The sequence below is a fragment of the Salminus brasiliensis genome, chromosome 7 (assembly GCF_030463535.1).
Source record: "Salminus brasiliensis chromosome 7, fSalBra1.hap2, whole genome shotgun sequence".
In the NCBI taxonomy this organism is placed as follows: Eukaryota; Metazoa; Chordata; class Actinopteri; order Characiformes; family Bryconidae; genus Salminus; species Salminus brasiliensis.
Genome location: NC_132884.1, coordinates 32,314,260 through 32,341,108, shown reverse-complemented (window position 1 = coordinate 32,341,108; position 26,849 = coordinate 32,314,260). Strand labels below are relative to the sequence as shown.

The 26,849-nt window shown below is 39.2% G+C and overlaps 1 protein-coding gene across 1 annotated transcript in view; it reads left to right on the top strand.

Annotated features, from left to right (window-relative positions):
* The window catches only part of LOC140560282 (copine-9-like), a 111,578-nt gene that overhangs the window by 12,739 nt on the left and 71,990 nt on the right, over positions 1-26,849 (top strand). The window contains exons 3-5 of the mRNA XM_072684620.1: positions 10,469-10,515; positions 15,575-15,678; positions 26,331-26,370. Coding sequence (XP_072540721.1) covers positions 10,469-10,515; positions 15,575-15,678; positions 26,331-26,370 — 191 coding nt within the window. The remainder of the gene's footprint in view (positions 1-10,468; positions 10,516-15,574; positions 15,679-26,330; positions 26,371-26,849) is intronic.

The window sequence follows — 26,849 nt, the reverse complement described above, 5'->3', positions numbered from 1 at the left end:
AGTACATGTGGAGCAGTGTTCTCTGGAATGATGGTTGGTGCACCATCCAATACTTTTGGGATAAGATGGGGAGTTGTGGATGAGGTGGGGTAGAAATTAGCCAACATTGTGACCTCAAAAACGGTCTTGTCTTGAGTACAATAAAATTTCTGGAAATTCAGCAAATCTCCAAAATCTTTCGAAAGCTTCCTTCCCTGGACAGTAGCGACGGTTACTACAACAAAAGCATTATACAGTCTTTTTAAAAGAACCAATCAAATGTGATGTTATCATGTTATGCTTTTTTCTTTTCAACAGCTGGTCACATCCCTGTAGCAGCAATAACTTACTAGTTAGTATAGTGGACGGTATCTCTGCCTGTAATGCAAGGTTCAATTCCCAGACAGAGAGAGCGATTGTTTTACGTTCAGTGGTTGGCTCAGTGATTGGAGCTGCCAATATGGGGCCTTGGAATATGATATGTGAAGAAAAGAATGGCGTAGTACTATACAAGTGTAAATGGCAGAGGCAGGTCATTGTTAATTAGTGTCTCACAATGTTGAGGAGGAATTTTGACCCGCCTCTCTCTCTCTTAAACTGCTTCAGTAATGTTTATATTGAAGTTAACAGCAACAGATTTCAAATGCAAATGCCACACATAAAAACTCTAGAACTTTTATCTGCTAAATTACACAGGCGGAGAAGGTTTGGAATTCTTGCACACTCACCCAATTTGGATGTAAAATCTGAGCTCATATTCATGTCATTATTTAATTTATTGAATAACTAATACTGAATGTACCTCTGCATCTCTTTAATGTGAATCTCTAGTAACAAGGTGTTCAGATCCTGATGAAGCATCCCTAAATCATCACACTTTGTACACAAGTTTGTACTTTGAAAAGTAGTGTTAGGTTTTCACCACACATTCTTGGGCTTTTGTCTGCAAGAAATCTCTACTTTAGCTGTATCTGTCCACAACACATTTTTCCACAAGTCAGGAGGATCAGGTGTCAGGTGTTTCTTGTCAAACCTCATTAAAAATATTGTATTTAAAGACATTTCAGGGATACACAAAATTTATTATGATAATCTGACAAGTTGATATTATTTTGAAAATGCTTCACTTCATCCAAATAAAAATAACTAATTACACTTCACTGAAATTTGCAGTTGGTCAGTGTTATTTAAACACATGCAATATCCACAATATGCTCAGATAGGTACATGGTTCTTGTGAAAGGTAAATGTCTCATGATTAAATCACTGCCCACCATTCCAGACTTTCTCTATTCAGCTCTGAGATTGTTTTGTGAAACCTTACTATCGTATATGATGTGTTAACTGTGAGAACGGTAAAACATTTTCAGTTGTGATTTGGGCCACTTTGTGTATTAAAATCTGATACATATCCAATACTCTTCAATGCAAACAGAAAGTTCAAACCAACTCTGCATTCATCGTAAAAGCTCGCTGAGGAGAAGGGAAAAACGCTGCTCCGTTGCGCATGCATGTCAGATTGTGAACTGTTCAGGTGAATGTTGGATTTAGGCCAAGCGTCCAGGCTTTTTTCTGTCCTGGCACCAAAGTGGTGGAACGAACTACCTCAGGGTGTCCGAACGGCAGAGTCGCTCGCTGTCTTCAAACACAGACTATAGACCCACCACTTCAGAAAATACTTGGGTGAATAGTAAAGTACTATGGTCACCTTATTGACTTGTGTTAAGTAGTGTCTAAACTTAGAGGTATCTTTGAATTTTTAGCTTATTAAAACTAAACTAACTAGAGGTTATTTTTGGGTAAATAGCAAAGCATTTTTGTAAGTCGCTCTGGATAAGAGCATCTGCTAAATGCCTTAAATGTAAATATAAATTAAAAAGATAGTGAGAACAGCCCAAAGAAAATCAGATTTTGTAAGACAATCGGATTTGGGCCACTTTACCAGCTGTGGGAACGTAGTCTTAGAGACAAGGAAATGGCTTTACAAAAGTTCAAGAGCCATTCTGCCATTCAAGAGCCATTCATTCGTTGCCCTGAGTGTCAGGAATCTAAGAGAGCTTTCCTCAGGTGCGTAAATGGCTCTCTCTCACCTTATCACTCAAAAGCAGTCTTGGGCGTCTTTTGGAGTTGGGGACCCATCGATTTCCTCCGATCGCGTCAGTTGCCTGCCAATGCCACATTGACAGCAGTTTAAAAAGAGCTGGTGAAAAAGAGCATGTATCGGAGGAGACCTGTGTTCAGTCCTTACCCTCCTAGTGCTAGTGCTAGGGGAAGAAAAAAGACAAAATTATAAAAAAAGAAAGGGCTTTGTAACCTCATTCAGATTCATAGACGTCCACAACATTCTTTCTGCACTCTCCAGGAATCTCTTATCTCTGTGGCATGATATGCCTGACTGGACAACTTATATGCTGCCACATTTACTTAGGCCTTAGATTTAGATTAAACTCAGGACTGTTCATTTGATAAATGCTTCTAAATCATGAACAATTGCTCAGACTTGGTAGACTTGACCAGATGTGTGCGGGAAGTATTATAAGCATGTTGAAGTAGTTTTAGATTAGCTTGTTTTAAGTTGTAATTTCATAAGATGTTTGTGTTAGAGGGTGTTATGAGCCTACGCTGTTGTTATAAGCGTGTCTGTGTGTGTGTATAAGTGTTTGTGGGGGGTTGATTTGTGGTCAGATGATTGATGTGTGTGGCTGATTCTGTTTTATAGTGAGGCAGGATATTTTTTTGAAGATGAAGTGCTTTTAGATTGCTCTAGCTCTGTGTGGCCCTTGGCCTCGTAAAGAGATGGTGATGAACGAAATACTGGCAGAGTGGATCTGCGTATGTTTGTCTCTGTATTATTACATTAAGCTGAGCGGCAAGAGTGCCCAAGGACTCTTGGCTTCTCCAGCTATCTCACCAATACAAAAGTAATTAAAGCTCTCTCCACTCTGGATGATAGGAGCCCAATTAGTCTTGCTCTTTCATCAGAGTTTCTGTGTGAACAGACCGGCTCCCTGAACAGCCTCGCTCAGCCTCAGTTTCTCTCCTTTCCTTAATTATTATTAACGCTAATTTAATTGCAGTTTTCTCTTTTTGCTAAGACCATTTCATGTCTTTGACAAAATGTATTAGGAGAGCTCAGTAGACCTGGGTGGTTTTAAGTTCTTCCACTTTTGTCACATCCAGCTTTCTTCATGTTCTTCGTGTGAATCCCAAATAATTTGTACATTTGTAAGGTATCGCCAGTCTGAACATTCACAGACACCACATGAAGCAGGCCAAGCTGGCAAAGTGTGGTCTACTGAGACAATGGAGCTTCAGTTTCTGTATCGTAATACACATAAGTGATCATAATGCACATAAATTATAACTTTAATCTACTTAGTAGTGAACATGCACAACAAATCTGTCAGCAGTCAATAATGAAGTATATCACCACCTGAACACAAACTGTTATTTAGGATTTCACATGCCAGCTTTTTGACTTTACAAACTGACTATGGCATCCACATGCACCAGTAGTGTGGGTACCAGCAGCCTAGAGTTCTGTAAAAACTAAGGCTTACCCGAATAGCATTTTACAATATTTGGACTTACATGTGAATGCATGGAAATGCATTTGAAAACATGAGGACACATTTGTAATACTAGCATTGAAATTACACTATATAGGCAAAATATTGGGACACTTTTAAAAAAGGGATTTGTCATGAGTCCTATTCTATTGGCAGTTCTTTTCTACATGGACTAGGCAAGCTGTGTTTGTATGCAGTTGCACATCTGTGTCAGCAATGCGTGCAGCCTAAAGTAGCTGAATGCATTCATTCAAAGGGGTGTCCACAAATATTTGGACATATTTTGTACTTACCTTTCACTATTGAACATGCAGTTAGATATGGATTGTTTTTATTGTTTATAAAATGATTTATCCCATTCTCCTCATAAATTGAACAAATCCCAAACAAGAAAAAATTTGTAGATGTCAGAAAACTAAGAAGATTTTTTTCCCTTAAAAATGGTCAATGAATAAAGGTCCAATGTTCTTGTTACAGTGCTAAAAACAATGTTATGCTATGCTATCCTGTGTGAATCCTACGAGTCATCTTGGTGGCATAAACCAGCAAATCAAAACATAATATTCATAGTTCATAATTTTTATTCTACCAGCCCACTATATAAAAACAAACAAACAGTGTTTTCATTCTGAGGCTAAATAACAGGGTTGGAAATAGACTTATTACACATACTTACCATACACACAATGAAAAAACAAATTACAGTACTGGAACAGTATATTCTATGGCTCCTTTAAAATTAGTGTTTTAACACCCAAAGTGACCCAAGGTATACATTTAAAGGTCGATGCATCATTTACTTGAGTTCAGGTCTGAAACCAGGAAAAGACTGATAGGCTGACAGGTGTGAGTGCAAAATGTGAGTGCTGTGACAATTTAAGCACGTTGAGTCAGTGCTGCTACGGGTGCAATCCAGGCTGACTTTGTCAACATCAGTGACTTGCCAGGTTGGTCTAAATCAATGTACTGTATTTTAATGGCGAGGCATCGTTAAGGCATGACCTTCAAAACCCGAGTAAACTGTGTGATGATGCAGTTGCAACTCTGTGTAGAATGCAGCTTGATTTGTGCACCTCTTGGGTTTTCTTTTATTTATGCGTGACCCAAATTTTCCCCATGAAGCTCCAGTCGTGGCTGGTTTAACTTCGGAAAGGACATGCTAATCAACTGTACAGCAATGAGAATGACTGACATTTTCTGTTTTCTGTTTTCTTCCCCCGAAATGGAGTAGATCACACAAGTATCTCTGATTCAAAATTTAAAACTGTTTTAATTAATAAACTGCTACTTTTGAAATTATTTTTTCAGGAATGATTCAATTCAAAACAAATGTAATTCAAATTTAACTACAGTTTTGTGCTAATTGTACATCTTCAGCAATTGTATTGTCTATTATAGCAGATAATCTTCTATAGACATAATGTAAATGAAATGCCAAAATTATGTCACACACACACATTCTGTATCTGGTTCCAGATTAGCTCCTTTATGGTGTTAGTAGCTCACTCTTAAGGCCTCTAGTCTGATCTTATACACATAAGAACAGCTGATAAATTTGTAGCGAATTGTATTGAGGTCTTGCACTCACTCAAAAAAAAAAAAACACACACACACATACACACATACAGATAGAAACAGTAAATCAGAGGCTAATCTACATGGGGTGAAGGCTTTAAGTGTTTCTGTGTGTGTGTGTGTGTGGGTGGGGTGTAATGATTGGTCAGAGAGGATGTCCTGCACTTCAAACCCTGACCAGACTGAGTATAAAGGGGAAACCCTGTGAATGTTGCACTCTTTTATCTCTCTGCTCTCTCTCACTCTTCTCTCCATCCCTCCATTGGCTATAAATTCAATAGTGTGGAAAAAGTGAGAGGAGGGATAAGAGTTTAAAAAAAGGATCCCAAGAAGCCATGCTGGTAAGAGTCTGAGTGGTTTGTATGTGTGTGTGATTATATTGACAAATTCAATATACAGACCTTTGATCTTCACTTGAACAATATATTGGGAGATGGAGGCAATTTAATACAACATATTTCTGATGAAACGGCTTAAAAAATAATTGGTAAAATGTTTTTTTTCTTGTGAGAACACTCCTGCTCCTCGTGAGAACACTCCCACATTTATTACTATTTTAAATTTAAATTATAATCAGGTGCAGCACATTAGCTGGGACTACGCCCTGAGATGGAACAGTATGGCGGTAGAGTCTGGGTTGGCTCTCCTGAGGCCAAAAGAAAGAAAGGTTTGAGACGGGGTGGAGGTGGATGCGATGAGACAGAGTTGAAATTAAAAACTGAGGTATGTAAAAGCTTGAGGGCCAGTGTGGTCCTTCTGGCATAATTTAGTTACGTGATAACTCCACTTAGACAGGAATTTTGAGGAGCCTGTCTTATTTAAGCATCAGACATTTAGTTTGGTTTGCTCTTGATTATGGAAGTGAGTGGAGCTCTCCGAGGCCTTCTAGGTGATTTATAAATATAACTAAAAATAACTAACAATTTTTAACAAATACTAAAACTACACTATATGGACAAAAGTAATATTACATCTGCTCATTCATTGCTTTTGTTCTGAAATTAAGGGCATTAAAAAAATATTTTATCCTGCTTAGGACTCAGATTGTGGAGCATTGCTGTAAGGATTTGATTGCATTCTGTGACAAGAGCATTAATGAGGTCAGGATGCTGGATGATCACTAACTCCCCAGTTCATCCCAAACATACTGGATGGAGCACCATTATTCCAGAGAACACAGTTCCACTGCTTCACAGCTCAAAGCTGTGGGGCTTTATACCCCTCTAGTCCACGCCTGGCGTTAGTTGGCATTGTGCCATTAGGCTCATGATGATCTGCTTCATAAAGTCCCATTCTATTGGCAGTTCTTCTTCACAGGGAGTTGACAAGCTATGTGTGTGCTTTTGTACATTTTGTAAATCAGCAATGGGTGCAACTTAAAGAATGTATTCATTAGAAGGGGTGTCCACAAACATTTGAAAACACAGTGTATAAGTAAACCATAAATAATAACACAGATAATTAGGTGTTTGTATTTTAAAAAAAAGGTTAATAGAAAATTTCATTAAGGCTGCTGGATTAGCTCTTGCCTTTAATCCACCTACTCTAAGTACAGTCATTTCCATCTGCACTGTTTAAACACTGGAGGTATTCCCTTTACGCTCAGCCACACTCCTTACACAGCCTTATTTCTGTGTAAAGCTCACAGGAATCACTTATCCGCCACTAGCTGAATCCCGCTGGACCATCCGCCCTCTTTTCTCTTCACCCCTTCCCTCCCTCCTCTTGCTATCTCTGTCTTTATTCATTTAACATGGTCTTGTTTATGGTTTGCTTTGAAACGGTGGAGGGGAGAGGAGAGGGACGGGGCCCGAGGGTCACGCCTGGCTGCTCGGGGCCTGCACTGCTGACATTATGCTGATTGCTTTCTCTACGGCATCGCCTTTGGCTTTGATGTGACATTATGGGGAGGGGAAACAGAACAGAAAAGGAAGAAAGGATGGAGCAGAAAAAGCAATGAGGAAAGTTGTGTTCTTTTAAAGGAAGAGTGATGGAGAAGCTGAGAAACAAGGTAGAAGAGAAGGAGGTGGAATGGAAAAAGTAGACATTGTAAAAGCCGAGGTTGAACTTGATGTACCTTCTCCCTTGTGGGTGCACTCACAGCAATGATTGGCATATAGAGATAATACAGATTTTACATTCATCAAACACATATCATGGAGATATGGGTCAGCAGCTTCAGGTAATGTTCACATCAACCATCAGAGTGGGGAAGAAGCGGTCTCAGTGATTTTTTTACTGTGGTACGATTGTGGGAGCCAGACGAGATGGTTTAAGGATGTCTAGAACCGCTGATCTCCTGGGAGATCCCCTCTGCACAACAATCTCTAGAGTTCACTCTGGATAGTGCAATAAGGAAAAACATCCAGTGAGCATCAGTTCTGCAGACAAATAAAGTCTTCTTGATGAAAGAGGTCAACAGAGAATGTCCAGACTGGTTTCAGCTGACAGAACATCTGTGAATACTCTGTGAAAACCACTCAACAGTTGTGGGAAATAGAAAAGCATCTCAGAATAATGTTGAGGTCCACTTCTGACAAGGCCATAGTTTACCTTTTTCTAACAGTTACTTCAGCATAATAATGTCACAAAGCAAAATTATGCATCATGTCACAAAGCAAAATTCATCTCAAACTGGTTTTATTGTTCAGTGTTCAGAGTTCAGTGTTTGGATCTGAATCCAATAGAACATATTTGGGATGTGGAAGAATTAGATATTTGCAGTGTGAGAGTGCTCCTGAAAAAACTTCTCAACATGACTTTCCAAAATCTTGTGGAATCCATGCCATGAATTGTGGCAGTTCTGTGGGCAAATGAAGGCCATACCCAGTATTAGTAAAGTGTAAAGAACATAATAAAGTTCTCAATGAGTTTGTATCTCATACCACTATTGGGGTGAAACCAGCAGAAAATACTGGATCTGATATAAGAGGAAGAGAAAAGCAAATCCAACTTACTTCTGTACTGTAACAAATCTAGCCCAAATATCACAGAATAGCTTCTAGCACAACATAATACAGAGCAGGGGTGGGCAATTCTGGTCCTTAAGGGCTGGATTCCCTGGATTGCTTTTCGTGCTCAGGCAAACCTGATCAAACTCATCCTTTAATCACCAGGTTTAGTAGGTCTGTTGGGGAAATCGGCAAACTGTTCTGCAAAATGTGTTTCCTATTGTAGTGTGGGGGATTGTTTGGAATCAACTGAGCATGGTACTTTAAGACTGACATTTTATGTGAACTAGGCGTATACTACTAAGAGATAAACTAACAGATAGTTAGTTAGTAAGAGATGTTAGAGGCAGTGGCACATCACCAAAATTGTGTCAAATAAATGTAAAAAAGAGCACAGTGCACATAATACATATGACCCTTCTGTTAACATGTCTCTGAGCAACAGGAAAATATACTGTGTACATAAACTATGTATATATTATACGTATAGCTTACAGGGGCATGCTAAACTTCCTATTGTAAATTCTGAATTGGTAATACTGTGAAATACCAAACAATGGTTTGATATTTCACATCTTTTAATGTCTTTGTGCATTCGAATATCAAGTCTTCAGCTGTGAAAAGATGTTTACCCACCCAAGATAATGCAACAAGTTAATTAGGCTCATTGATCAGTAACCAGTCTGAGGCCTCCAGTAATCAGCCTTGATTTGTGCCATCCCTGTCCAGTCTATATCTTTGGTCATCACACAGGTTATCCTGTCAGGCATATCAAGCCACAGAAAAGAGAGATTCCTGAAATTCTCAGAATAAAGGCTGAGGACAATCTAGAAAAATATACAGAGCCATTTCTATGGCTCTATGGCTTCCTTTAACTACTGTCAGAGCCTTACTGTCCAAATGGAGAAAACAATCTTCCCAAGAGTGGATGTTCTCCCAGATTCTCTCTAAGGTGTAAATTCATTCAGAAAGTGACAGCATCTAAAAAAGTGCAAGCTTGTCTTACCTGAGCTAAGATCGGTGTTTATGACTTAACCAACACTAGGATCCATGGCAGAATAGTGCAACAGAAATCACTACTAGCCAAGAAGAATACAAATGTTTGTCTCCGGTTTGCTGATAAACATCTAAATAATCCTCATTCTGAAGTTCTGGAAAAATGTGTTAGAAACAGAATAATCTAAAGTGATGTTTCTGGTATGGGCATGTTATGTTTGGCAAAAACATAATACTTTATACCAACTCCGAAGTCTGGTGGTCACAGTGTGATCGTTTTTGAGGGTGCATCAAGACTTAGACACCTTGCTACTATTGATATAACTATAAATTACTGCTCTGAATCAGATGCTTCTTCAAGAAAATGTCTGGTCATCTGTCCATGAGCTGAATCTGAAGTGCTGTTGGGTCATGCAAAAAGACAATGATCCAAAGCACACAATAAAATCTACTTCATAATGGTTTAATCAGTTTTTATTGACTTTTATTTTCATTCTGAAGTACATTGAGGTTCTTTAGTATAATTATTTTTAGTATAACAAAGCATTTACAACAAACAAGGATTGATATAAAATGATGTGGTTTTTATTTTTAGTGAAGTTTATGTGAAGGACGTAACAATGTAGTTATTTTTGTTGTTGTATATGTTCCTGTTCTACAACCTGATTTCACAGTACTATTATACAGTGTTTATTTTAATGTAATGAGCATGATCTAACAAAGCTCAACATCCAGCAATTTTGGTATTGCCTGTGTCTCAAGCTGCTGCTGTGCAAAATACAACACATGACCAGCAGTATGCTTTAAACATAAATGGTGCTGTCATAAAGAACAATTATAAGCCCTGACTGTTCTTACTGAACAGTGCACTGAATGTGAACACACACTGTCTCTGATCAAATCTGTACTTAGCCAACACATGAGTCATCATGCCGTATTTATGTAAAGATAGAAAAGATAGAACTCGTTAGAATCCTCTGATTTGATACACAAAATCTTAGCCATGGCTAATCTAGACCTGTTATGTTAGCTATGGGATCTGGTACTGGGGTCTGTCGGCTGAAATGGGTTAATTTAGACGTCATCAAGTCTTACCTTCCCATGATTAAAATATCCCAGGCTAGCCTCCATCATTGCAAGTGTTGATCTGTGATTTGGGCCTGTTATTACAAATGCATGGTAATGAGTGAGTGTAAATATTTCACATGAGTCTGATGCTACACTGGCTTTTTTTCTCCCTAATTGTGTTGGCGGACAGAGTTTGAAAAGGTCACATCTATCTTGCTGAGGAGATATTTGACTGCACTTAATTTGCTGTGGCATTTCATTTCACATTGTCTCTTGAGCCCTTTAATCTAATGTTCTCTCTTTTTTGTTCTCTCTGTCTCTCTTTCCCAGTTGTGGTGTTGTACATTCAAGGCATAGGTACAAAAGAATGGAGAGAGGTGAGTATGATTTTTTTTCTGTGGTCAACCATCCTGTGTCAATATTTTGTAGAAAGTGTCTCAGATTTACACCGTTCAGTCATGTGGAGTTACAGTCTTTCAGTATTCACCTTTGCTTGAAGTATAGCCATGTTCCTGTGCTTTGTAATACCAACTGGGGCAAAATGCTGAAATAGGATGTGATGCCTTTATTTAAATGGAAATGTAGAGTTGGTAGAGAGTCACAGTTGGTGAGAGTGTCCTTCAAGCTAGTGCCTCTGATTAGTGGTTTCAGGAGTCACGTTTCTGATGAGAAAGTGAATCACAGAGTGTGTACCCCTAATGGACACCTAGAGGAAGTAGTCTGAGATGGGCTGGCTGAAAAATCAAGGACGCTGATTTTACAGTTACCTTCTCTATATTGGAGCCATAGAACAGGAGAGCGAAAAGCTGAGATTGGAGGATCATGGTAACAGTGCTATTACTCTGTCTCTCACGCACACTCATTTGGGGTTCTTGCATTTAATTTGCACTTTGTGCTACTATCAAAGGCTGTTTGTGGAGAAACCTGCAGGGGATCAGTTAGTCTGACTGAGTCTCGGTCAATGCATCAGCGTATGCAACACTTTACTGTCATCAATACACTGTTAGATTCAAGAGCTTTTAACACACCAACCACTGTAAGGACATATAGCTATTTGACTGACGTATAGGACCTCTGAAAGGACATATAGCTACAGAACTCCTGGAAGGACATATAGCTGTATGTCTGACATGCAGGACTTTTGGAAGAACATCAAAGGAACACCTTGTAATATTTGTTTGACCATTCAACCCATTTTTTGTTCATATTATACAAATATTTTTTATAATTTTCATTTTTCATTTTTATAATTGTAGCCCATAAATAGATGATGTAACAGTATTATTAGTTCCTTTATAGTAATTCATGCATGTTCAGGCTAACACAAACAAGTACACATATACCTAGTCGGTTAAGAATACAGAGCTTATGCACTAAGTGCTCACGCTGATCCAAATACATGACCTGAAGATCCTTTATTTGTCTAACTAGCTAATTGTTAGCTTCAGAAAGATGTGGACTGAAAAAGCAATTAGCATGTGTACCATAGGGCGTAATGAAACACTCAGCACTTCCACAAAGCATCCATATTTATATACTTTATGAGAACTGGATTGAATGAAAGGGAAAAGTCTTGACTTTGGCTGCCAGATCGGAACGCTGCCAGTGTTCTCCCACACCGGCTGCTTGCCAGAATGGAACACAGCCTGGACTGTCCCATATGTTTCAGCCCCCCTGTCTTGTCTAAGTCCACAAACCCTCAGGGCACAGTATGATATATGTGTGTATGTGTCTGTAAGTTTGACACAATCTGCAAGTGTTTATGTAGCTGCAGTTGTGAACATCTCTTCCATGCAAGCAAACACACTCTGGAACAGTGCAGATGGAAAGGATATACTGCTACAAAGTGCAGCCCCCAAATTGTTGCATGTAAGAGCTGCCAAATTGACCAATTTCTTCATTTGACCCTCTTTGTAAATGCCACTCAAGCACCAACTGTTCTGGCTTTGGGCGGATCATCTGTTGGCCGGATCGTTTTTAGACCCAGCAACGTGATACAGCACTAGAGGGTTGTACAAACCTTTGGAAAAGAACACTCTCAGTACAAAAAAGTGTCGAGAGCCTTATAAAAAGTTTTTAGGCATGAATATGAAAGGCTTTTAATGCTAATCTCTGACTGAAGTGTCTTGCTGAGGCTCAGAAGTCCCTCATGTTCGTCATCGACTGGATCGAGTGCCATTGTAAGCCCAGCTTACACATACCTCCCCATTACCAGTCCAATACTGATGGTAACCATAGTGGCTGTAACCTAGTTCCACAGAACTTTGCAATAGCAATGATGTGTGTGTGGTGTTTTTTACATCATTTCCAGGGGCAGGATATAATAGCAGTCTTTTTCTGTCCCTTGGAATGCATTTTCTTTGGCTCTCTGGCTCCTCCTGGGCAAAGCAGCCATGCAATATGTTACTTTGTTCCACTTAAAGTGTGTTGCTTGCTGAGAGAATGAGAAATTTGAATTTTAGGTCTCTTTTTTATATGTTCCCCTTAAACTGCATTTTATGTAGACCCACCTTTTCCAAATTCTGATTATATACTTTACGCTTGCGTCCATGCTGTAGGTCTAAATGTTTGTGGACACGGCTTCTAATGAATGCGTTCATTAGAACAATAAGTACAAGTTGTACTTATTGCTGACACAGATGTGCAAAAAACACACACACACACACAACTACTCCCTGGGGAGAAGTATTGCCAATAGAATAGGACTCTCTGGAAGAGATAAACATGAACCTATTGGCACCATGCCTAATGCCAGGTGTGGGCTATGTGTGGGGTATAAAACTCCCCAACATTGAGCAGTGGACTAGTGGAACTGTGTTCATTGGAATGATGGTGCTCCATCCACTACTTTTGGGATGAGTTGGGAAGCTGGGGGTGAGGTGGTATGGTGATCATCCAACATCCTGACCTTACTACTGCTCTTGTCATAGGATTTGCAATCAAATCCTCACAGCAATGCTCCAAAGTCTAGAAAGCCTTCTCTGGACAGTAGAGACAACAGCAGGATAAACATTTTTAAGACCCTTGATTTCAGAAGAATCAGTTAATGTTTCTTTATAGTCATATTTATGTAGAAAAAAGTGTTGCTAAAGAGCCAGTAGTATCAGATTAAATCTAAAAGGGTGCTACAAACAGTGTGTCCTTAGTTCCCGTAGCACACTAATGTTATTCAGTGTGTGTTCCCGTAGTTCATTACATTCACTTGTTCTCTCTTGAATGTTGTTAGCAAGCAAATGAGTGTGATGCAATTGAGAGTCAGACTTTCCCTATTGTCTCTGTGTCACACACTCATACACACACACACACACACACACAAATACGTACACAGACAAACAGTTGCCTGTCAAAGTGTGGTTAATGAATCTCGGGACTTTGACACTAAAGTGTCCTCTACATGTGAAATGAAGAGCGTGGCAGTATTAATGGGAGCTCTTGAGAGAATGAAATTCGTATGCATTTAAAGGCAGTGAGGGTACCTTTACCTATTGCTGGAAAACTTCCAGTGTTCTAAATTTCTTCCCAGAGGTGGCTGCTGCCACAGAAAGCTGGCCTGCTGTGACCCTGCCTCTGCCTGCCAGCCTGTACTCTACAGGAGGTGTAGAAAAGGCATGTGTGTACCTGTTTGTTAGGGGTCCAAGCACGTAGTGTTCTTTTGTATGGGGCAGTTTTTACAGGTGATAAAACCACAGCCTCACTGATGATTCAGATCTAAAAGCACCTCAGTTAGTATTACAGAAAAATTAAATATTTATTTTTGTAGGGTTGCAAATTCAGTGAGTATAATCTCACACAAGCGTTCTGCTTTTCAGTAGAATACAATAAACAAAACGTATCGTATTGTTTTGAAATATTGTCTGTCCAATGTTTTAAATGCAATTATGCAGTAAATGGTATTTTAACCTACATTCCTACATATGTAGTCCATAAGACATTTAAATCCCATGTCTAAAGACCCTTCTAAATAGTGAATATGACTACTGTAAGGTGCACCAATTGGTGTTCAAATACACCCACAAAACCTGTATAATTATCATATTAAAGCACTGCTAATGGAATGGGATGTTCTGTAGTGGTCACAACTAAGGTGACTGTGCTCAGTGCCAAGTGTCAGCTATAAAGCCCACCAGCAAGGGCTTTGGAGCAGTGAAACTGCATTCTCTGCAGTGATGGAGCAGTAACAAAGTGTGATCTTGATTCATCTGGATTAAATGTTTTTAAGATGCCGACAACCAGGTGTGTCCAAACTTTTGAATGGTACTGTATATTTTTTAAAACATGCAAGAGCAGTGCAATATTTAAGTTAACACTGCATTTCATTCCCATTATAGTTGCCTTTGCCAACTGCTGATGTCAGCAATCTGATTGGTCAGCGCTCAGCTCATTTGCCGTAAAGGTTCAGAGTGAGCAGGGTGTGCACCAGAAGTTTAGTTTGTCAGATATATGTTTATGTTGTCATCTCTCTGGTCACATTATAGCATGTTATGATATTCTGTTTTGTGTAAATTACCCCCAAAAATAAAGTAAATGAAGGGATTATCATTAAAAGAGCATATCGTTTGCAGAAGAGGACAGGAAAGAAGTGTCTTAGATCAAACACTTCATTCGGTGTCATGGGGAATAGGTGTTTGATCTGTGAGTGTCCTCCTTTCCTCTCTAGGTTTCCAGCTGTTTCTGTGAATTCCCTTCAAGCAGAATCAATGAGATGAAAAAAAGCAGAAGGCTTGAGTTGTCACCCTCAAAAGAAGATTCACTTTCATGCTGCAGTCTCATAGCGAACATCATGGACTGCGCATGCATACTTTTGGGCATTTCTAGCATTTAAAACAAAGACATTAAATGAAAAATGTATTGCTTTATTGTGATACATCAAGGCTACCTCCATTCCACAGTAATCATACCATTCCCTAGATACTGGATACTATTACCTTTTCCAGCAAGCTTTATAGACCAAACAGTCTACAAAGTGTGCTTTAGCAGCTAGCAGCATACAGTAACCTACTGCTAATGTCCTGTCAGACTCTGTATTCTCCACAATTAAATGTAAACCTCACATAAATGACTGAGACTAAAAGGATAAAGTCGGGCCTGTAATCAGGAGTTTAAGCCTGTTAGACAGTGTGATTGATAGGCAGGCTCTTAGGCTGTAGGGGGTTTAGGTGTTCTCAGGTACAGCAGGCAATCGATAGCTCATCACTGCCTCATAAAGAGCAGGCAACCCACTGGCTGATGGAAATGGGGGGGATCTGTGCTCTGAGTTAGTGTGGTGACTAGAAGTAAGAGAGAGACTGAGAAGTTTTCAGAAACTCTGTAGTATAAATTGCTGCTGAGAAATCAAGAGCATTGTCATCGTTGATGTGAGATGAGTAACCTTTGTGAATTATAGATATGAAATGCTGCAACAAATTCTGATCTTTGATTCTTCTTCATGCTTTCCAGTTTGGCAGAACAGAGGTGATTGAAAACACGCTGAATCCTGACTTTGTGCGGAAATTCGTTCTGGATTTCTTCTTTGAGGAGAAGCAGAATCTTCGGTTTGATGTGTGAGTGCATATTTTCATCTCTTTCAAAAGTTTACAGGATTTCAGGTCGTTCTCTATTACTGTGCTTTTTACACTGGAAATTATTTGACTGTAAAATTGCTGCATTACATTTACATTATACATTTTACATTATATATTTTACCATATTTACAGAAAATCACCATAAAAACAGTGTACTGTGACTTTACACTCATCTTTTCCATGAAAATGTTATAGCTGTAATGTATTATACGTTTACATACAGTTTATTATATAGTCATAATCTAATTAAATCTGTAATATGTATTCCTGTGCAACCAATGCAAGTCAGTAATATACTGACTTATTAGAGAACATATCTGATAAGTGCCACAGAATGCATTTGTTCAGTATTTAAGTTGCTCTTTTATGCTTTAATAGTATGTAATTTTAGTTGCCCATTAACAACCCTGTTATTTTGCCTCAGAATGTAACACACTGTTTTTCCTTATATTCGCTTATAGAACAAAAAATCTGAGCACTGCTTTCATTGGCTGGTCTACATCATTGTGCCAGATGACAGGAGCATGTGATATCCTATACCAGTTTAGCCTAGCATTGTAACAAAAATCCATGAACATATAATCATCCAGAAAGTGTTACTGTTCTGTTGAGGTGTGGTTAACTAGCTGAAGAGGTTGGCTTTTAGCCTTTTAACCGTTTCCACAGCCAATTTTAAGATGAGTTGATTTCACAATATATTGTTGAAATCATGGACACATATTGTGAAATCCTGTCAGTAATGATCAGTGTACATTACAAATGTGATGCATTGAATTTAGTTGATTCATAATTTCATCATGAATAAAATATAGTTACGACACACTTGACCATTGCCAGATGTAGTTAATCTGAAAGACAACCTGTGTTAATGTTATAGATTGTGGCTAAAAATGATGTATACATTAAAAGTACATAGATAGATAAATGTGGCCGTGTTCAGTATGAGTAGACGGGCTATTTTGGTCAGTTTTTCAGAACCTACGTTATTTCAAATGGTTCTTTTCAAGTGAAACGCATAGATGCTTCCTCTCTCTGTGTCTCTCTCCATGCGCCTGGGAGGTGATCGATGTTCTTTGTGGGGGTTTGGAGAAGTGCTCATGGTAGATCAGGTGGAACTTGGAACAAACTCCTGGTCAGATCGTTCACATATATCACACCCTATAGACAGCCTGACAGCCACCCCGTCAACACACAAACAAAACAGCTTCCGTCCGTTCTTCTGGGCCCCTACATCCTACTCCTTCCTTTCCTCATGCTTCTCACGTAGTGTCTCCTTACTTTACTCCCTCTCTCTTTCCACTTCTCTGTTACTTGTTAGATATATTTATATTTATAGACCTGGGTACATTTCCTGTTTGTTCTATAATTGTCCACTCCATCAACTCCCTCTCTCTCTCTCTCTCTCTCTCTCTCAGTCTTCAAGCTGCCAGTGGTTCCCTTTATCTCTCAGCCCTCTCTATCTTGAATCCTATTTCTATTTAGCCCTCATTTTCACTTCAGCCTGTTCCTCTCTTGTGCTTTATTTTTCACACACCATAATCGATAGAAACTCTGACACAGCTCTCTTCCATTTGAGCAGAAGGTTGTATTTGCTGGCTGTGTGGAAAAAAGGGAAAAAAACAATGTTAGAAAGGGTTAGAGTTGTGTCTGGAGAAGGGTAAAGTTGACATTTTTTTCAGCTGTCTTCACAGGTCTGCCAAAATCCATTATTGATTTGGTATTTTTGAAGCTTTCTTTCTTTCACTTCCCTAATGTCACACTGCACGCAACAGACAAAAGGCTCTTTTTGGAGAACCAGCATTGGTGTAACACAATCAGAGATAAACTCCACAGATGCACTCTCCAGTGCGTCGGTTTAAATTTGGCAGTGCTTTATTCTCCAGGCCCGGATTTGATGTACTGTATGCGCCGCATTTGTTTGAAAGGACGCCCACGTACCTGGCCTTGAGGTGCGGTCAGTGGGGAGCGCAGGTCCCCAGCCATCTGGATGTCAATAAACAGATGGAGCATGGCATCATCTGTCTCTTTAACTATGTGAGCAGGGGGTCTACTGTGTATGTGTGTGTGTGAATGAGAGAGCGAGAGAGCTTTAAGAGGGACAGTGGAACTGTTAAACTGCTAGTCACGTAAAAAATATATTTCGCTAATATACTGCGTCACTAAAAAAAGCACACGCTTTGTCTATTGTTCAAACGTCATTTATATCCTTTATGTGCTTTCATTCTGCTACCTTCGAACCCATTCAGGCTGTGCTATTAAACACCATATGCTTTATATCCTTTATGGAAAACGTTTAGCTGCTATTTAATTAGAGCCAGTGACGCTACAGTGCGGTGTAAAGCTACATTAGCGGAGGAGATGGTAAATTTGAGTCACGTCTTGGCTGGTGGTGACTGTTGAGTCATAGTGTTTGGAGAGCCCCTGTTGCGTAGTGTTGGTGCTAAGCTAATCCCCACTGAAAATCATTAGAGGCTGAATTATTGATACTCAGCACTCATAGGGCACAAAGAAATGCTCATGGTATCTCTAGCATTTATTCGCTTTCACAAAGGTAAAGGTAAAGTAACAACATGTTTAATTTTGAAGGGTTAAGAGAGGTTGAAAAATGGTAATGTAAAATGATTTTTGCCTGTGAAAGGTACACAACCCCACACAAAAACATCATAAGTGGACCCTTAGGGGAAAAAAAATACAACACAAGAAAACATGTATAAAAGACATGGACCCTTTGAGCTTGTTGTTTTTCCTGCACATTCTACATGACTATACTCAGCATGCTCCTTACATGCATACACAGCTGGTATTCTGAAAGCCTGAAGACATAAGGGATGTTTCTCAGAGGTGTGTTAATGTGATGTAGAAAGGAGATTGTGTGTAGCAGAAATTCATAGTGATAATATCTATGCAGTATCACTGGCAGATAATTGCTTTAAATAACCGTCTCAGTTAGAGAGATATTTAGTGCTGATATTATGCATGAATTAGCCTATGTTTATATTTTTTACAGATTGTTTTAGCACTACTTAATGAGGTCTAAGGTTGTAACGGTAAGAGATTTTCATGGTACCATCTCAGAAAATCACAGTTTTATGGTATAACAGTATATGGTATTTCACACTTCTGTTGTTCACAAATCTTCTTCTTCGTCTTCTTCTTTTTATTATTATTATTATTATTATTAGTAGTAGTAGTAGTAGTAGTAGTAGTATACATTGACCCTTAAAGGATTAAAACAGGGTTATTTTGCTTGAATAAAAGCTGTACTATAGCTAAAGCTTGGAACTGTTTATAATGGAAGTATAAGTGTAAAATGTCTCCCTTTTGCATGTTAGGTGAAGCTCTTTTAAACTACTTTATTTCCAGCTAGTTATTGATTAATATACTGTTTATTTTCTTTATTAGTAGATTGAATGTTTAGTTTTTAACAAAATTGGTGGAATTCTCTGCACAGTTGCATTTTTTTCCAATACTGGTATTAAGCTAATGGGCACAGTATGACAACCAACACTGTTCATACCATGGTATACCTAACAATGGTTTACTGCTGCAACCCTTATGAGGCCATTTATAAAGGAAAAGTGTCCATAGCTAATTTTAAATTGCTGCTGATATTTGCACTTAAATATTACATTTAAATGTACATTTTTTTGGTTTAAATGTGTCAATAACACATTTTTTTTTTGTATTTATTTTTCAACCATTTATTTGATCCATTGATTCAGTAATTTTTTCCAGAGACAGATGTGAACATGTTGATCATCACACAAGTTTTCATAATGGTGCATTTTATCCCTAACAGAACTCATAGATCAAGTCTAATACATGGACTTTGCTCATGTTATTCTTAGCACTCCCATCCTTTTCTATAAGCCTGAACAGAGACATTAAGGTATGGATTTTCCACTGATCTGATTGCTATTCAAATGCAGGGCTTGCATGCTGAGATTTGAGTAGATTATCCAGCACTCCTACGGTGCAGACATGGTAAATAAAAAAATGTGCATGAAATTTATTCAGATGAAAATGAAAAAAGAAAAAGAGCAATTCAGCCTGTGATGAAACTTTGAAACTGGAGTTTAAATGGTGTATCAGTGTGATAAAGAATCTTCATAACTGTGTGAAGTGCTGCTGATTGCTACAGGCTTATTTGTTATTGTTGTGTTATTGTCTGGCATATGCTACGCTAGTAATTACTGCAGACTATGTGAGCAAAAAGATCTAATAAGGCATTTGATATTATACTTGTGTTTGATTCTAGGGGGCATAGAATGAAAACTCTATTTATTCAAAAGGAAATCTAGCATAACCAAAACATCTGTAAAATAAGCCAATTCCGAAACCTTAAAACTGTGATGTAATAGTCTTGACTAGTCTTGTTAGATTTATGCCTCGTTTACGCTTGTTTAATGACACCCCAAGAAAAGGCACATACTTACTATTTATATTTTAAAGAACAACTTAAAATACTCTATTTATGCAGTTTATGGCACCTTTAACAGTTCTTTTTTTTTGAGAGCCCATATCCTATAATTTTTTAGTTTTTCTTAACTTCACAACAATTCATTATTGTATTATTATTTGTCAACCTCTCTGTATTCCTTACAATGCAGTCTTTTTTCTATCTGTGCTTTAAAAACTGATCTATATAACCGACCCTTTCACAAGTGAAATGAGGCACATCATGTTCAAACAGCAGTACTAGCTGAGATATACAGAACAAACTATTGCATTGTACCACCATTTAAACCATGCCAGAATCGATCTGTCTCTCTTTTAAGTGGAAGTTATTCTGCCTGCTTCCTTTGAAAGGTCATATCAAAGCAATATTTCAGTGCTCCAATCAGGCTGAACTGAGGCTGTATCTGACAGCAGGCCGTAACTGGGCAGATCGTGGAGTGAGTCAGTTAAATCAGCTGGAGATATGAAGCTCTGATTCTATGCTGAGAGGACAACTGTGTTTCTTATCACTGTGATTAGGAAAGGAAACTAGATGTAGAATCTCGTGCTCACCATAAACAAAGTCAGTTGCAAGAGTAATTGAATTTCTCATTCCACTGCAGCACCACTTCAGATAGGAAGGGAAAAGCGCTGTTACTGTCTTGCTGTGCCGTGTTTAAAGTGATTATTCACCTAGGCATTTTGCTGGGTGTGTGTAATGGGACATTTTCTATTTAGAAGCTTTTTTTGGTCTGAATTACAGGGCCCACCTTGGCTACATTTTGTCACTGCTTTATGTAAATGAGTGCCATTAAATTTTTGAGTGAGTTTATCATCCTCTTGTGCTAAATCTCATTTCAGCGGCGCTTGCGGGCCCTCACACTCTGCCATAATTTCATTTTGATACAGGCATAGACCAGAGGAGTACTTGTTTGCTGCAAATAGGGAGAGAGAGGGGGACAGAGAAAGCGAGAGAAAGAGAGACAGAGATACAAAGAAGGGAGATAGTGAGAAAGAGAAATTAAAAAGAAGGTGAAGAGCGTGTCAGAGAGATAAAAGGGAGGAAACGAGAGGGAGAGAGAAAAACAGCCAGAGCCTGTTTACACCTGGCATTAACACGTGTTATGTATCTGGATAGAAACTGGATCTACTTTGACCGGATTCTTTTTACACTTGTCATTAAAATATGTCCCCAGTGTGACCAGATGAGATCGGATTTTTCTTTCCCAGCACACCAACACGTACATCATTTCTGTTTTACTTCCTGTAAACAATGTTTTGTTTTTCAAATTTCTCCTGCTCTGGGATACTGTAAACACATTAGAGGTATCGTGGGGGTTCCACAATGCAGTGGAACAATGGATGGGTCTCACTTTCTCACATACCTCTATCAGAAAATGATATTAAAGACATTTTAAGCCTCAAGGGAGCAAACTCTGTAGTACTGCTCTGTAATACTGCCGGTAAATAAGCATGAGCATAAGTGCATTCATGCGCACACACAAACACACACAGTGAGAGAAATCTTGAGAGCAAGACAAAGAGAGAGAGAAGCCAAGATCCAGTGTAATAATTACTTCTGTGGACTTTTTTCCCCCAACATACATATTTCCTCTTACCAGACTGAATCTGATCACAGAAAACTATTAATATTAAATTGTATTGTATTGTATTAAATGTGGACACAATCAAAGAGAGAGAGAGAGAGAGAGAGACCAGAGAAAAAGACAGAAAGAAGAAAATGTGAGAAAAAGAAGAAAGAGGAGAAGAGACAGATGAACAAAGTAAGAGAGACAGAAGCAGAGATGAGGAGCGATACGGAATGAATGCGAGAATCAGAAAAAAAACCAGAATGCGAGTAACACAACGAGAGAAAGAAGGGAAGAGAAGAGATAGAGGGAGAGTAGGGAAATATGGCGGATTACAGTACTACAGTGAGGTTTAGAGGTACAGCTGAGGGAGGAAGGGCAGTAGGATGTTGACTCCAGTGACTTTTTGAACATGCTTTCTCCTCACAACACTAAGCGAACAGGTGACTCTCCACATCCACATTGAGCATTCCCACCTAGTTCCGGGCAAAATCCCCTCAGCTCCTTAGTGCTATCCTGAGGAGCTGCTGCACCTCTTCCTGTCCATCATGCATCCCTTTGGGGTCCGAGGCTGTCACACTTTGCCTCTCAGATGAATGGAGCTTTCACACGTCCATCTGCACAGCCAGATCTGGCCAGACCAGAGAGACACAAGGAGAGTGACGATGAATTCAAATACGATTCACTCCTGGAAACAAAAAGCTGGATTTCCTAAAAGAGAAATCTTTGTGTGAGGAGGGTGGGGGGGGGGGATCTGTGTTAGGGATGTACTGATACAGCTGTATACTGATATATATATATATATATATATATATATATATATATATATATATATATATATATATACACAGTGGGGAAAAAAAGTATTTAGTCACCAATTGTGCAAGTTCTCCCTCCTAAAAAGATGAGAGAGGCCTGTAATTGACATCATAGGTAGACCTCAACTATGAGAGACAAAATGAGAAAAAACATTCAGAAAATCACAATATCTGATTTTTAAAGAATTTATTTGCAAATAATGGTGGAAAATAAGTATTTGGTCACCTACAAACAAGCAAGATTTCTGGCTGTCACAGACCTGTAACTTCTTCTTTAAGAGGCTTCTCTGTCCTCCACTCATTACCTGTATTAATGGCACCTATTTGAACCCGTTAACAGTATAAAAGACACCTGCCCACAACCTCAAACAGTCACACTCCAAACTCCACTATGGTGAAGACCAAAGAGCTGTCAAAGGACACCAGAAACAAAATTGTAGACCTGCACCAGGCAGGGAAGACTGAATCTGCAATAGGCAAGCAGCCTGGTGTGAAGAAATCTACTGCGGGAGCAATAATCAGAAAATGGGAGACCCACAAGACCACTGCTAATCTCCCTCGATCAGGGGCTCCACGCAAGATCTCAGCCCGTGGGGTCAAAATGATCATACGAACAGTGAGCAAAAATCCCAGAACCACACGGGGGGACCTAGTGAATGACCTGCAGAAAGCTGGGACCAACGTTACAAAGGCTACCGTCAGTAACACACTACGCCACCAGGGACTCAGATCTTACAGTGCTAGACGTGTTCCCCTGCTTAAGCCAGTACATATCCGGGCGCGTCTGAAGTTTGCTAGAGAGCATTTGGATGTTCCAGAAGAGTATTGGGAGAATGTCTTATGGTCAGATGAAACCAAAGTAGAACTGTTTGGTACAAATTCGTTATGTTTGGAGGAGAGTGAATGCTGAGTTACATCCAAAGAACACCATACCAACTGTGAAGCATGGGGGTGGCAACATCATGCTTTAGGGCTGTTTCTCTGCAAAGGGACTAGGACGACTGGTCCGTGTACATGAAAGAATGAATGGGGCCGTGTATTGTGAGATTTTGAGTGCAAACCTCCTTCCATCAGCAAGGGCATTGAAGATGAAACGTGGCTGGGTCTTTCAGCATGACAATGATCCCAAGCACACTGCCAGGGCAACAAAGGAGTGGCTTCGTAAGAAGCATTTCAAGGTCCTGGAGTGGCCTAGCCAGTCTCCAGATCTCAACCCCATTGAAAACCTTTGGAGGGAGTTGAAAGTCCGTGTTGCCCACCGACAGCCCCAAAACATCACTGTTTTAGAGGAGATCTGCATGGAGGAATGGGCCAACATACCAGCAACGGAGTGTGCCAACCTTGTGAAGACTTACAGAAAACGTTTGACCTCTGTCATTGCCAACAAAGGATATATAACAAAGTATTGAGATTAACTTTTGTTATTGACCAAATACTTATTTTCCACCATTATTTGCAAATAAATTCTTTAAAAATGAGACAATGTGATTTTCTGATTTTTTTTTCTCATTTTGTCTCTCATAGTTGAGGTCTACCTATGATGTCAATTACAGGCCTCTCTCATCTTTTTAAGTGAAAATAAAGTTATATAAAACCAGGTAACTGTGTTAATGAGCATCAACACATAAACATTTACTCATTTACAAAGACTAATCAATATTCTTACAAACATATATTGGGACATATGCCTGTTTCTTCCAAAATCAAGGGTATTAAAAAAGAGTTTATCCTGATTTGCTGGAGTAACTGTCTCTACTGTCCAGGGATGGCTTTCTTCCAGATTTTGAGAGCATTGCTTTGGGAATTTGATTGCATTTGGCAACACAACCTTTAATTAGGTCAAGATGTTGGATGATTACCACCCCACTTCATCCCCAACTGCCCAGTTCATCTGAGAAGTACCCGATGGAGCACCATCATTCCAGAGAACACGATTCCCCTGCTCCACAGATCAAGATTGTCACTACTTTTCTACAGGGACTAGACAAGCTGTTTGTGCATTTATGTACACGTGCCAGCAATGGGTGCAACTTAAATTAACTGTATGCATTCATTAGAAAAGGTGTCCATAAATATATGGACATATAGTGTTTAACCAAATCACTGACAGGAAATTAGTGTGAAGTCCCAGACATATGCAATTTAGAAATCACAGCTGGACAGATGCTTCAGATTCCTAAAAGAGGACATATAGGATTTATAGCAAAGACCTCAACCACATTCACCATTTGTTTTGGACACAGAAAGAATTTGGCACCTGTCTTTAACCCATTCATGCAGTGAACACACACAAGTGCCCAGAACAGTGGACAGCCATTGCTGCAGTGCCTGGGGAGCAGAGAGGATTGAGATCCTTGCTCAAGGGCCCAACAGTGGCATTTTGGCAAACCCAGATATCAAACTCACAATTCTATCACCAGTAGCCTGGTGTGCTAACCACCGAACCACCTCTGCCCCTGACCAAATATGTCTCCCTGAGCATGGTACAAAAATGTGTGTGATATAGTTTGGGTAGTGCCTTAAAATGTAATTTAGTGTACACTCTACTCTAAGGCTCTACTTTCTTGCAGGCACAAGCAAAGTCTAACAGTATAATTCCTGTGTTACTATCTTGTTTGGGTGCACTCAGCTGCTGTTTTGGTGGCCAGGAATAAATGTGCCGGTGCTGGAAAAGGTGGATTGGTGCAGGAGAGGTGTGGAATTCAAAGCCTGGTGGTGATAGTGGTATTATCAAAGTCATTTTTGTAAAAAAAAAAAAATGTCCAGTACCTACCAAAAGTGGTCACAGCTCAGATCCTTATGCTTGTCCTTTTCTCCTGCTTTTAACACATCTCTCCAGGGAAGACGTTCTACTAGATTTTGGAGCATTGCTGTCAGGATTTGATTGCTTTCAGTCAGGATGTTGGATGGTGATCACCACACCCCACTCCCAACTCCCTAACCCATCCCCAAAATATTGGATGGAGCATCATCGTTCCAGAGAACACAGTTCCACAGCTTTATACCCCTCTAGCCCATGTCTGGCATTAGGCATGGTGCCAATAGGTTCATGTTTCTCCTCCAGAGAGTCCTATTCTATTGGTAGTACTTCTCTATAGGGACTAGACAAGCTGTGCATGTGTGCATTTACACATCTGTCAGAATTTGGTTGCAACTTAGTGCAATGTAGCTGACTGCATTTATTAGAAGGGGCGTCTACAAAACATATGGACATATATTATGTATAATGACTGCTAATATATTGCATGTGGCAGTGTGTTTGTTTGAACTCTGAGAGAAATCTGTGGTCAAAAAGACAAGGCTGTAGAAGATGATGCTCTAGAAGACATAAGAGCAGTTATTGAGAAGAAGAGAAGGAGAGAGCGAGTAAGGGAAGGAGACAGAGGATTCTTTTTGTCAAACATGAACAAAAATCATTGCAGAGTCTCATTCATGTCAGCTCCTAAGGGCTCCCTGTGGGAGCCTGTGGCCTGCAGGAAAATGGAGCATGTTCAAAGAAAAGAAATGAGTGCAATCTGTGGACCCTCTGCTCCTCATTTCACTCTCACTTTCCACGACACACACACTTGCATGGGGTATCTAATGGGTATAATTTTCCTCTCTCTCTGTAATTACTCCTGAATCGCCTCTGTGAGACCTTTCTTGCGACTAATTATAATCTTTTTAAAAATACATTTATCTTGTGTTTGTATGAGAACATAACTCCTCCTTCTTATAGCTTGTATATTTGAAAGTTATTGCAAGTTAATTACATTTGGAATTACATAACATTAATCTTCTATTTTAGGTACAATGTGGACACAAGAAGTTCAAACATCTCCAAACATGTAAGCCTTCACTCCTTTTGTTTCTTTTCCTGTGTAAGTCTTTACTATATGCTACATAACACAACTTACCAAGCATTTCAATAGGAATACTGCACTAGTACTGGGTAGGTCCTCCTTTTGCTCTCAAAACAGCCTTAGTTCTCTATTCTGTGGATTCCATAAGCTTTTGGAAACGTTGTGAAATGTGGGTTCATGACTGTGTCACAGGATTCCTTTAGATTGGTCAGGAGCACTTTCATGTTGCTAATTCAATTTGTATGGATCTGTATGGAGTTGTTTAGTTCCTCCATCAGTGCAACTAATTTGCTTTAATGGAGGATTGATTAGATAAACCAGGCATTAACTAAAAATGAAATACTCAGCTTACTTGAATATTGCTTTGTTTATTTGTTTAAACACATGTACATATGGTTTAGAAGTACTGAAGTGATGAATAAGTAGTTATATGTATATTTTTTCAGATGCTTAAGACAATACAG